This window comes from Diadema setosum, chromosome 4, assembly GCF_964275005.1.
Source record: "Diadema setosum chromosome 4, eeDiaSeto1, whole genome shotgun sequence".
Lineage (NCBI taxonomy): Eukaryota > Metazoa > Echinodermata > Echinoidea > Diadematoida > Diadematidae > Diadema > Diadema setosum.
Window position 1 is genome coordinate 7835514 of NC_092688.1, and position 13267 is coordinate 7848780.

The 13267-nt window shown below is 35.9% G+C and overlaps 1 protein-coding gene across 1 annotated transcript in view; it reads left to right on the forward strand.

Moving 5' to 3' along the window:
* LOC140227456 (DNA repair and recombination protein RAD54B-like) overlaps window positions 1-13267 on the forward strand; it is a 294723-nt gene that overhangs the window by 272528 nt on the left and 8928 nt on the right. Inside the window, exons 7-14 of the mRNA XM_072307860.1 lie at window positions 455-690; window positions 926-973; window positions 2486-2567; window positions 4477-4557; window positions 8556-8705; window positions 9545-9601; window positions 10458-10512; window positions 12070-12176. Coding sequence (XP_072163961.1) covers window positions 455-690; window positions 926-973; window positions 2486-2567; window positions 4477-4557; window positions 8556-8705; window positions 9545-9601; window positions 10458-10512; window positions 12070-12176 — 816 coding nt within the window. The remainder of the gene's footprint in view (window positions 1-454; window positions 691-925; window positions 974-2485; window positions 2568-4476; window positions 4558-8555; window positions 8706-9544; window positions 9602-10457; window positions 10513-12069; window positions 12177-13267) is intronic.

Below are 13267 nucleotides of genomic sequence, written 5' to 3' on the forward strand. Positions count from 1 at the left end.
AATGATATTGAACACAGAGACAAGTCAAAGGGAGACGTTTCTGAAAAAGTTTTGGCTGTTACTGTTGTTTGTAGAAGTCATATAGAGATATACAATGTGTAGGTATATCTGTATATAATATATATATACAGATATACTTTACATTGTGTATTTCTATATGACTTTTGCAAACAATATATATGTATATAATATGTTGTATGTCACCTTTGGATGTCACCTTAGGGAGACACTACTTGTTTATTGTTACTACATTAAGGAGATTCTGGATGTTTAAGGAGTCAAATTTGTGTCTCCTTTATGTTTTCAACTGTATTTTATCTCCTTCAATCCGTGCTTTACTGCTGACAATGCGTAGTACGCATTTTCCATACACCATCTCCCTAAAGCTGTATCCAGAGTTATGTACGTATAGACATGATATCAGTGAACTATCTCTCTCATTCCACTACTGCAGAAGCCACGGATTGTTAAACCCCTCTTTGACCCCGCCCTCCCTGGTTGCCTGGTGATGCCCCGCCCCCCATCATCCCACCAATGGCAGCACAACGAGCGAGATGACACCGTCGTCGATGTGGTGGTGGATCCTCACCTGACGGCGCAGCTCAGGCCCCACCAGCGTGAGGGTGTGCTCTTCCTGTATGAATGCATCATGGGACTGCGGCAATTCCAGGGCAATGGTGCCATTCTGGCGTAAGTGTCTTTTTCACAATCCCTGGGTTGTTTTTCTGTGTGTATTCATACGTAGCATACTATTAAGCACTCGTACAATGAGGAGAGTTCATTGCCAGATTTGGACATATTGTGGTGGAGATGTGAAATACATGCCAAGAAAACACGTGCAGGAAATATAAACAGATACAATGTATGTATTATGCTATTCTCTATTTTCTTTATCTTTATCTTTCTTTTTCCCATAAATGCACAGAGATGAAATGGGCCTGGGGAAGACACTGCAGTGCATTACACTTATATGGTATGTTATGTGTTTGTGAACCATCTGGAAGTCTGGTTCAGTCTTGTAGTCTGACTTTGATGTCTGAAACTCTGTAAATTGTGCACAGTATGAGTGAGTGAGTGAGCTTCTCATAGCTCTATTCCAAGTGACCCATCTGACTATCTGACCCATGGACTTCTCAATTTCAGTCTTGCCTTACCGGTCTACATCCAGTAGCTTTGCAAATAATACTAACTAGTTTTCTCGTAGAATGTAACATAAACAAAAAAATTAAACAAAATACAGCTACAATTGTCATACTTTACTTTAAATCAAGATTTAATGTAGATCACACAAACAAATATGTGTACTTGATTCCATTTAGTGTACTTTACCTCAAGCAGCACATCTTTTTATCAAATCATGTATCTGGTCATAGTAAACTGATGACTCCCTGCCCCCTCTTTATCATTATTTACTAGTCTACTATTGAACTAAGTGTTCTTCTTACTGTTATATCACAGAGGCTATTTCAAAATGAAACCATCTCACTCTCACATCTTGGCTTAATATAATGAATACTTTCCATTTGGTCAAAAATTTGTTAAAAGTTTGTTACAAGTTGCTGTTAGGGTGGGGGTAGGCTTTATTGTCTAAACATAAGTTGTGATAAGTTGCAAATAGCAACTGAAATGTCAACCACAAGTCTCTAAATAGTCAGCACTGATCAACCTCCTACCAAATTGTGTTCAGCTCTGTCTCCTCCCCCCCCCCCTTCTATCTATTTTTGTCTCTGTCTGACAGTCTCTGACTTGTAACTATTCAAAGCCCTTTGTTCAATAGCGCTTCAATGGAAGCATTTGTGACCCCCACAACAATAGGGTCCTAAAGTCGCGGAAGGCTGAACCGAGGAAATCAAGTTTGAAGTGAGATCATCAAAACTGGTCAAAACCATCAAAATTCTGCTTTTGGCATGATTTGTAGTCTAATGTTTTGTCTATCATCTGCCAAAATTTTGAAGCTGAATGACCAAAGGAAGGGCAAGAAATTAGCATTTTTCTGGGCCATGATTTTTTGACTTTCAACGGAACAGAAACATGTCCGAAGATTTTGATTTAGTGCTGCAGATTGACTCTGCCCCTAGCATCAAGGGAGCGGTCCTATTGGTCAGTGTGTGGCATTGTTTTTACTAATTGGTTGAGCATAGACCTCTGGCGTAAGCTTAAATAATCATCGTGGAGGTTGCTAGGAGCATACCTTCTATTGTCAAGAGGTGAAAACTGTCTTACCTCCCCTTGATCACAGTTGCATCAGAAGGAAAACTTTAAAGGCCGTTTTCTCGAAACCCTGATTTCTTAGACCACTAAATATAGTCTCATAATGTCGTTGATATCTCTGCAACCGAGAACTCTTATGAGTCATGTTATATATGCAATTAAAGCAGAAGAGTAAGGGAATAATATGCCAATTATAGAATATCTACCACCCTGACTTTCAGATCCTTTTATTGTAGCGGGTCACATTTTATCATAATTTCACTTCCTTTGCCAGGACTCTCTTCAAACAGGGACCTTACGGTGGGAAGCCTGTCATCAAGCGAGTCCTCATTGTGACTCCAGGAAGCCTTGTCAAAGTGAGGAAACTACTGGCATGGTTTGCATTAATTCATAATAACAAATATGGCATGTCTTAATCAGATAAATTCCTAGAATTAATGTGGCAGCTACCAAGACCACTCCTATTGTCTGCTGTGGTATATCAGCCCTATCAAACTGTAAAAAAAAAAACAAAAAAAAAAACAAAAACGGAGACCTCCAGATGATTTTCAGACTTTTACATGTGAACAACTATAAATTAGGATTAGTTATACTAAGTATAGAGTTTCAGAATTTATAGTGATTTTGTTGAGGAATAAGAATGTTTTCAAAATTTATAACAAATTGCAATGAACAAGGATGATGACATGGCAGCCTCACCATAAGAATGCATGAGTTGGGGCTCATAGAAGCAGAAAAAAAGAAGATGGCATGCATACATTCTACACAGGTGAACTTGTTAAGCAAGTGGTATCGTTATGGAATTACACTCGTCTGCTACATTTCTGAAATATGTGAGGCTCCTATGTAATCAACAATGTTCAGTGCAATTTGTGTAAGATTTTTCAGAGTATTGTTTCTCTGGTCAAGAACTACAATAAATTCCACAAATTTGTACATGGAGCTGTCGATTTATGTACTACACGATGTGAAATTATGAAAATTGTCTTGAATGCCCCTTTGAATCATCGCATGTTGTCTCGTGAGATATATCCAGAACTAACGAGTAGCTATCATGCTTGCTGATGAAGTGAAATGATATGCAATTTCTCTGTGATATCAGTGATTTTGATGACAATTCTTATAATTATTCGATTCATATCCACCAAGTTCCAGAAAGCACATTTATGTTTTTTATGAATATTCATATTTCATATGGGAGAACAAAGAGTAAATTTCTGAAATATGTTGACCCTGTGTTCATGTATTGTTTGTTCCACTTGCAGAAGTTTCAACAGTCTCTTAATTTCACATTTGAAGCTTATTCATAACTTGCCAAGTATTTCTAGAGAATAATTCCTTATTTCTCTTTCAGAGAGGTATCTTTAAAAAAATTTCTAAATTTTGCTGAATCACCTTATAATATAACCAATTCCATGTCAGTAAGTTTAGATATGTACTGAAATTCAGGGGTGACAGGAAAATTTTTTAGTACGTGTAGGATTGACAAAAGGTGACAAATTTTGATAGTGGAACTATCTGAAACTAACAAACTTTACAATGGCAATGTCATGATACCAAATGAATGTCCATCATATTGACTTTGGAAGTAAGATGATAGTGATGCTGACAAGACAGATTTTCATTTTTGTTAAAGAAGTAGAATGATGCAATTTTCTAATTGAAAGCATGAAAATATATAAATATATGAATATAGAAATATATGAATATATAAATATATAAATATATAAATATATAAATGTATAAATGTATGAATATATAAATATATAAATATATATATAAATATATGAATATATAAATATATATATAAATATATGAATATATAAATATATAAATATATAAATATATAAATATATAAATATATAAATATATAAATATATATAAAAATATATAAATATATAAATATATGTGTGTGTGTGTGTCCTGAGGGTGAAGGTGAAGATGCTGATATGATAGTAGGTAAAGATTGTTTAAAATAGCACTGGTTGCATTGTGCTTGAAGTTGTGGCGCACTGAGTTCTATCATGCATATGAGCTTTCTGTTCAAGGTCTGAGAAATATACTGGCTTGCCAGAATTTCAGAAAGACAATGAAAAATTGTAATGTAAGGAGGACAATAGCATCATACAAGAAAAGACTACCAAGGATCGTGAACTTCCAGCTTAGAATTTGATCTGGATAGTATTATATTTTGTTATTTTTTTAATGTATGTTAGAGTTGACACAACAGACTATTAATTTCTTACCCTTCATCCTCCATGCTAGAATTGGTGCAGAGAGTTCCGGAAATGGCTTGGCTCAGAGAGGATCTCAGTCTTTCCTGTCAGCAGTGAAAAGAAAGTGGAGGTATGCTCTAATAACTCTAACTTGAATTATACATTTTCCTTTCCGCAGGATATATTATATTAATTTTTTTCCAAAGAATACAATGCCCTCCTTGGCACTTGCCTTACATCTGGAGGCATTTAATGAAGCGTTTTGGTCAGATATTTTTCTGCCAAACTGTTACAAGCTACTGAAATCCTTACATCTGATTTTCCCCAGATATACTTTTCATTTTCAATGTAATTCAACCATTAGAATTGTAATATGTATTGCCATCTTTGCATATTTTGTACTTCCATGATGTATCATATACTTGTTTAGATGCACATTTGCTTTGTTTTGTTCTACCTTTTAATCATTTACTGTTTGATATGCTTCCACAGAGCAAATTTGTCATATACATTTGTACTGCGTGTATCATACCACAAATCATTTATCCTATCCTAGCACTTTATCATGAATCAGTTGAAATAGTTCGTTCTTTAATTAGGTACTGAGAAGATACACTGTAGGTGTAAGAATTCTTCACAATTTAAAGGGAAGCTTGAAACCTACTGTCCAGAAGGTAATTTCAGAACGTTCAGAGGGCAAAACCAAGATTAAAACAAGTCACGTACTACATGACCTTGTCGTAAACAGAGATTGCGTAATGAGAAGCAGCAACCAGATTAAAACAAGATGAGATGTATATTGTCATCTGCTACACCACACAGCTTTGGCCCATATGGCAACAGCCATAAACTTGAACGTCCAGCCGAAAAGCAATCTTAGATACCAAAGCCCACCCACAGGGGGACCAGAGGGTTTATGGCGCGTCATTATTACCTGATTTGTCATCAAGGTGGGGTTAGGAGTCATTACACATCTATAAAACCTTCACTCTGATTTGCGGGCATTTTCTCTCTGATTTATGAGTCCAAACAAAGAGGGAAGCAAATACCTTGGTTAGCTAACAAAATTGACATGGTCATGTTTATGTGTGCAGCATACTTTTATGCACATGCTCCAATAAATATCCGTCACATTTTAATAGTTTGACTTGTCCTACACACAAAGCAACATGAGGTAGCACAAGAAGTATGCTTACAGTTTGTACTGTGTGATGCAAGAGAAATCTGATGTAGCGTCATCAGACCATGAGGGAAGCAGAATGTGTGGACTTTGTTTCTGATATGCATGAAAGTATGTTCTCAGATAATTACAAAGAGCATGAAATTAGAATGGAATCATCATTCTTAGTTCAGTTTATCATATGCTTTATCCCATCTTGTATATACAATATACATATACATTTTTCATAAATATGTATACCTTATAGAATTATAAATGTATAATATTGATATACTTGCCAAGTCCAGATCTCTCAACATTCTTGAATTTGGAGGAAAGAATCTAAATTTGGACCATTCCCAGCTCTTGATTCAATAGGAGTTTCCTATATTTCTTCGCTGTTTTACCACACACTCCCAAGGGAACTGCTCTTTCTTTCCTACTTTTAAGCCAAATCATCCCTGTTTTTTTAGTCAGAAAGGTTGGGAGGTGTGCAAGTCGTACAACTGTTTCCATTCAGTGGAGCTAGGATTTGTCCTCCCAGGGTCTCGTGGTTGCCCACTTCCTTTCAACTTTAGGGAACTCGGACCAGGGCCCCGTTGCTAGAAACTTTGCATTTAAACGCAACTTGCAACTGATTGTCACTGGCCAATCAAAATCATTGTTGCATGCATGTCTTCTTAATAGGGCAGACCCTGAGCCAATCAGAATGGTTGTTTCAACATTAGCAATTGAGTATATGAATATAAGAATGACCCAAGTCCATGGAAGACCATTTCGAGTAAACTAAAAAAAAACTTCATATCTTTTTTGTTTGTCCAATAATATTCTATTTAACTGTGATCGGAAGGCAACATTGTATATACAAATTAGAACATATATTATTATGACTATTAACATTAACATTCATTGTGGAGAGGCCATTTTATGTGGTGGACTTGGGTCGTTCTTTGATTCATATGGACTTGGGTCGTTCTTTGATTCATATACATGATATTCTGCTATAGAGATGAGAGAAGGACGAGAGAGGGCGCTATAATATGAATGTAAGAATGACCCAAGTCCTTCATTCTTACATTCATATAAGATTTAATTCATTTATTTCAGGCACTTCCGGGGGTAATTAGGATTTATCATTTATACACAAGATGAGTCCATGCATAAGCTACAATTTCCCATGTCAAACTGAATTTGGCCAAAAATTGGACTTGGGTCGTTTTTATATTCATATACTCAATTATTTGCAATTGATTGCAACTTTCTTGCAACGGGGCCCAGTTCTACCTCATGATTTGCAGGATAGGAAACATATTCTGCAAACAAACACACCAGGGGGGTGTTTCATCAACGAGTTCGTCGGAGGTTTTCGCCGACAAATTTGCTATCAGCCAATCAGACGCAAGGATTTCAGTAGCTTTTAACAGTTGTCAGTGTAAATCACTGACAAAAAGTTTCATGAAACGGTCCCCTGATGTCTAATCCTTTTTGAAAGTCAGAGCTCGTGTTCATAAATCAACAGAGTAAACAACAGATATCAATATTCATATACCTACAGTACATTGAGTGGCTTTTGTGCAGATGCACAGAGGAATATTTATAAACTGACAAGCAGGTAGATACCAGTACATATAAGATGACTAGCTAAATTCATATGTTGATTTTTACAGTCTGGTTGTAGGTGGTTTTTTATCGAAAAAAATGGTATTTAATACTTTTGCTTGTAGATCTCCTTCCTTAGAATCTTTTTCAGTAATGTGACTTTTGTAGAAAACCAAAGTGCCTTTAACCCATTGAGGACGAGTCCCGAGTATACTCAGGCAAGTGTCTATGGGAAATGCATGTTGTATCAAAATCAGCCCGTCCTAGATCCTCAATGGGTTACTAACATCAAACTGGTGTATGGTTGGCTATTCAAGGTTAGATATCTAGCCATGCTTGGTCTTCACTCTTAATAATGACTCCAATAAACAACTGCCTTTGTAAATTACATCCCTGTGTGTACTGATATGATTGAGACGTCGGAAGCTTATGAGATGCCAAAGAATAAACATCAGTCAATCATACTTTGTAATGTTGGTATTGATGGTGCATTCATTCCATACCACTGGTTTTATAGTTTGATTTAGTCCTTCTGTGTGCTGTAATATTCTGATCAGCTCATTCACTGGTCTGCTTTCTTATTTGATCATCACCAAACTAAATTTCAGTCATTTAAAGGGATGGTATAGTATTGGTAGGGATGATAATTGGGCTTTTAACTTTTTCCCAGATATCAAGAAACCACTAGTGAAATAGTACAGAGTATGCCATTCTAAGAGAAATTCAAAGTTTATTTGATGAAAATCAGTTTTAGAATGGCTGAGACATCCAACACAAAGTAAAACAAGGCGATCGTAATAAAAGGTAGGTCCCATCTTTTATTAGGATTGCTCTATTTTGGGTATCTCAACCATTTCAAATCCAATTTTTGTCAAACAAACGTTGAATTCCTCTTTGAATTATATGTTCTTTCATATGTTCTAAAAGGTTTCTCATTATCTCACCCCAAAATGTTAGAAACCTGAAGTTAAGTCTCGACCAAAACTATACGATCTCTTTAATAAGGATTTCATAATCTAACTCATCCACGATGTGCCACTGTAACCTGCGGCATCACCACAAAGGAATGTGTTGCATCTTCAGGCGTTCACACTGGGTTTGGCATCACAAGGAAAGTCCTGTGGTGCTGCAGGGCCATGCAATGTGAATGCTGGCCCCATCATAGCCAGTTTTTTTTTTTTTTTTTTTTTTTTTTTTGGGGGGGGGGGGGGAATTAAATGATTACTTATAAGATGGCTTTATAGTGAATTACAACTATGTGAAAAGAGAAAAGACTTACAGTTAACCCTGCAGTGGTGTTAGATTCTGAGTGTGGGAATCAAAACAGCTGAAGGGAAAGTGTTTGTGAATTTTTTTTTTCATCCTCACAGGAATTCAAGAAGAGCCCTCTATTTCCTGTCATGGTCATCAGCTATGAGATGCTGGTGCGCTATGCAGAGGATGTCCGGCAGATAACCTTTGACCTCATTGTATGTGACGAGGGTCACAGGCTAAAGAACAGCACCATCAAGACAACTTCTGTAAGCTTGATCTCTGTGCTTTATCATTTGCTATTAAAGTTTAATACAAGGGTGCTCAGTTGCAATTAGAGGAGTTTGTTCTTGATATATTCTTATCTCTCCCTTGTTCTTCAACTTTCATATGTACAACTATACAATGTATTTTATTCACATCAGAATAGGCCACTCGATTGATGGCACATTACGAATGCTGTGCTTATTATTATTATTATTAATTGATAATTCATGCAAAATTTTATGTGCATTCAGATATTAAAGTAAAACTCTTTAATGGTATTTTGGGAACTGAAATCAGTTTGAATTACCCTTTCAGATTGGAGGGTTTTTTTTTTCATTGTGTAATTTTAGAGATTAGAGATTAGACATTCAGAACAAAGTTATTCAGAGGATTTTTTGTTTGTAGCTGGACAAATATAACAGAAAATGTATTAATGTCAAAATCTGATGGAAATTATATTATTTTGTTCATGAATTTTCCAGGATGCTTTCCTGTAAATCATCACTTTCTCTAGTTCTGTGATGACAATTGACAGAATGACACATTTTGTCCATCTTTTGCAAGTTCAGTAGTGACCATTGTAAAAATGAGTGGAATGGACTGTAGTGTGAATCAATTCTTGTAAGCTTTTCAGACTTGATTTCATTGAAGTTAGCTATTCAGTGCAAATTCATAGAATTTGAATATAAGGGAACACATTTGTGTCCATATATGTAAATATCATGTGTGATTGACAAATGTAAATATCATGTGATGTTCGTGGGAAAATTGTCCATATGCACCCGTTGTTGATTGCACTATCGCCACTCTCTTCTGTGTCAAACTTCTACTACAATTGTAGCTGCTGTCGAGCCTTGCAGTGCGTCGAAGGATTCTTCTTACTGGTACTCCCATACAGGTGAGAGAACTTTCAAGATGTACTCAGCTTAAAATGCTTTTATGTTTAAGAGAACACCGAATACTGTTGTAGTGGTTTCTGTTTTGTTTTGGTGTTTGTTTGTTTTTTTCGCTGCCGGTTTAAGGACAGATTTATGCACTACATCCACTGTGTGTGTGTGTAGTGTTAACTGCATTTCTTCAGTGACCTAGAAATGAGGATAAATGCAATGTCTATCCTCATATTCTTGAGTACAGGGAAGTTGTTTGTTCATCAGTAAGTCGTCAAAAAGTTTTCATATATCGGCTTACTTTTTTTTCTGTCTTCCTTTTCTTTTCTTTCTTTTTATGTATCTATTACGACCCAGGATGCCAGTCATACATAGCAAATTTTAATGCTGTGTCTCCATGTGTTATGTTATTGCGAGGATTTATGTGCTTAAAACACTGATTATTCTTTTGTACTCCAGTAGACCTCAGTATACACAGATACACATGCAGAAAATTAAAAATACAGTTTTTCATGTTCCTCTGTTTTCATCTATATCGAACAAGACATTTTTTTTTTTTTTTATGTTGCGACTGTATGAACTTCTACATGTATTTTCCATTACACATATGTTTACTTATCTGACACCACTCCTTCATAGTTTCATTCAGAATATTTTGTTATTTCGTTTGATGATTTAAAAAAAAAAAAAAATCAATTCTCTCAATAAAAACAAGACCCGTTGCATTTACAGTCATGTAATGAAATGTGATTCATTTTATGTAGATGTGATATAGATGTATTTCATTATGTTTTCTTAAGTGACATGAATATAATGATATGTCTACCTTTTTTTCTGTTTCTTTCCATTTTTCCCATGTTCCTCCAGAATGATCTTCAAGAGTTCTATTCCATCGTTGAGTTCTGCAATCCAGGAGTATTTGGTAATCAACTATTTCCCTCAAGCAGTCAAGAGTTAGATACGCATCAGGCAACCTTGGAAACAGAGAATATACCATGAAATCCTCAGACCAGTATGTTATTTAACACAGTGCTCATGCTAAGATAGTTGGTCAGTACAGAATCTGTAGGGATTTCAGAATCAAAGAATATCAAAATGTCAATATTTTTCAGCGCTCTCTGTGTTAGAAAATTAATATTTGATAGAACTTACCATGAAAAGACATTAGACATCTTTTCCTTTTTTGAACAATATCGATATTTAAGGTCTGTCAATTTTCAAGAAGACAAGACAGATTGTATGGCATATTCTGCTGACTACATTATGCTATGATGTGTGGCATACACTATTGGCCTGTGTGCAAGAGAATATAAAATCTTTGTACCAAATATTGTTTACATTCTCCCCCTCCCAATCCTTCCTGCAAGAAGGCGTCCATGTAAATTGCTTTGTAGGGTTTATAGTTTTGTTGTCAATGTCCGATTTGTTTTTCTCACGTTTACGTTTCTCTGCCCGTACATGGTAACATTTTTCTGGATTTAAGCTAAGTAATTATAGGTTTGAGTGGAATGCATACTACAAGTTCTGCTCTTAACTTCCCCTCCACTTTCAACATTTTCAATATTATTCAGTAAATATCATGTATCTAGGCTTCACAATGTATTGCATGTTTATATAGTATATTTTGATATATGCAGAATATTATATTGCTTTTTATTGCATGCTGTGTTTTGTACTCATATACTCTGTTGAAAAAAAAAATGATCGAATGAAATGAAATAAATAGAAATATAGCTCCCATAAGGGACTGTCAATAAATCCCAAACATTTCTCTGCTTTCCTGTGAGAAGTTGTATGATCATGGCATGTCAGTAGCAGATGGCGGTATTACAAATGTGGTTCATTACTGGAGTAGAAAGTGCTCCATGGTACTCACGTCGAATGTCACAATAGACATTTGCACATTGGTCCTTGTCATTACAATAATTCAATCATTTCTCATCTCTCTCTCTCCATCTCCCTCTCTCTCACATCTCTCACCCTCTTTCCCTCTATCTCTCTCCCTTTCGTCCTCATCTTTCACCCTCCCCACCCCCTTTCTCTCAATCTTCCTCCCTCTCTGTTTAAAGGCATTATTTACCATTTGCAGATGAAATAAAAACCCAGCTTTAGTGCTTCAAAATAGTTGTTAAATGTGAGTAAAGGATAGAAGCGATCAATGTAAAAATCTAATTCAGTATAATCAATGTTAAGTATTGTTAAATATACAGAATGTAAACAATACTTATAATAAAAATGTTTTGAGACTAAACCATCTACAGTTATGGTTTAGTGAGAAAAATGGTGATATCTCCTTAGATTTTAGGCTTCATTGTGAAATTTTTTTACATGGTAGGATGTTTTGTGGTACAACTGTCCTACACATTTGCATCAAATGTGATATCTTGAAAAAATTTTAAATCGCTGCTCCCAATGATGAACAGTACCTTTAATGCTCGCTTTTTTCTCCTGTTCCTTCCTGTCTGCTCCAATGATGCAGGCACAAGTGCATCATTCCACCGTGTCTACGAAGACCCCATCCTCCGAGGCAATCAGCCGCAAGCCACCCAGGAGGAGAAGAAGCTCGGACAGGCAAGAGCCAGCGAGGTACATCACCAAGATGACGTTTCTCGTGCCGTTCGAGTGTCCAGTCAAATAAGACCTACTGAGTATTAAGTTTTGAAACACTTGTCACTTATGTTGGCCATACCTACTTGGGGGGGGGGGGGGTTCTAAAATATGAAGGAAAGATGATTCAGTGGGTTATTCAATCAGTTGGATGCTTTGCTACATGTGTGTCTGTGGGTAACTCAATTTAGTACTATAAAAAGGGAAATTTTCACGCAAGTAATTTTTTGCACTGAGCCAGGTAAGATGAGTGTTGTGTGTTTTTAGTTCTGCTCACAGTCACAGCAATTGAACAAGCACTTGAAATAGCTCACCACTGCAACGTCAGTTAAAGGCTTTGGTAGAACATCATATTGTAAAAGAGAACTGGTTCCCATTATGATGCGACTGGATTTATGCTACAGGACTTGTGAAGGAGAAGTAACTGAAAGTAACATAACAGTTGTACCTGTACAGTATACCAACCTTGAGATGAAAGATTTGATTTAGTATTCAATATAACAAGCAAAAAGTTTGTGTGTGCTTATTTTGGGGCTATATTCATATTGCTTGAAATATATGAAAATTTCCACTTTTGCAGTATTGTTATGCATACTTGAAGCCCCTCTGTTACAGTTGAAATATTTTCAAATTTTGTTTTCTATGAACAAAGGCACTTTTCTACATGCCAGAAATATGAAGGAAACAATATCCCAATAAGTATTTGTTCTAATAGTTCCCAAATAACACAGCTTCATAATGCGGTAATTGTAGACATACATAGTATGTCCTTTGTTAACATAATGAATGTAAATCTGCCTTGTAAAAAATAAATGTGTGATATATTCAAAGAGTACTCTGCATTATAGTGGCATTTTCATTGACTGTTAAGGAGGACTAGCACTCTTTCTTTTGAAATTTGAAAGAAGCTTATCACGTGTATACTGCCTGTAACCGTCGATATTGATCAGAGGAGTACACTTTGTATGTGCATAATGAGCATGGTCTACTTGTGGTTATTTCTAATGAAATATGTTGATTCTTCTCCATGTTCCTCACCTTTTTTTCTGCACATCATACTTTTGCAACCA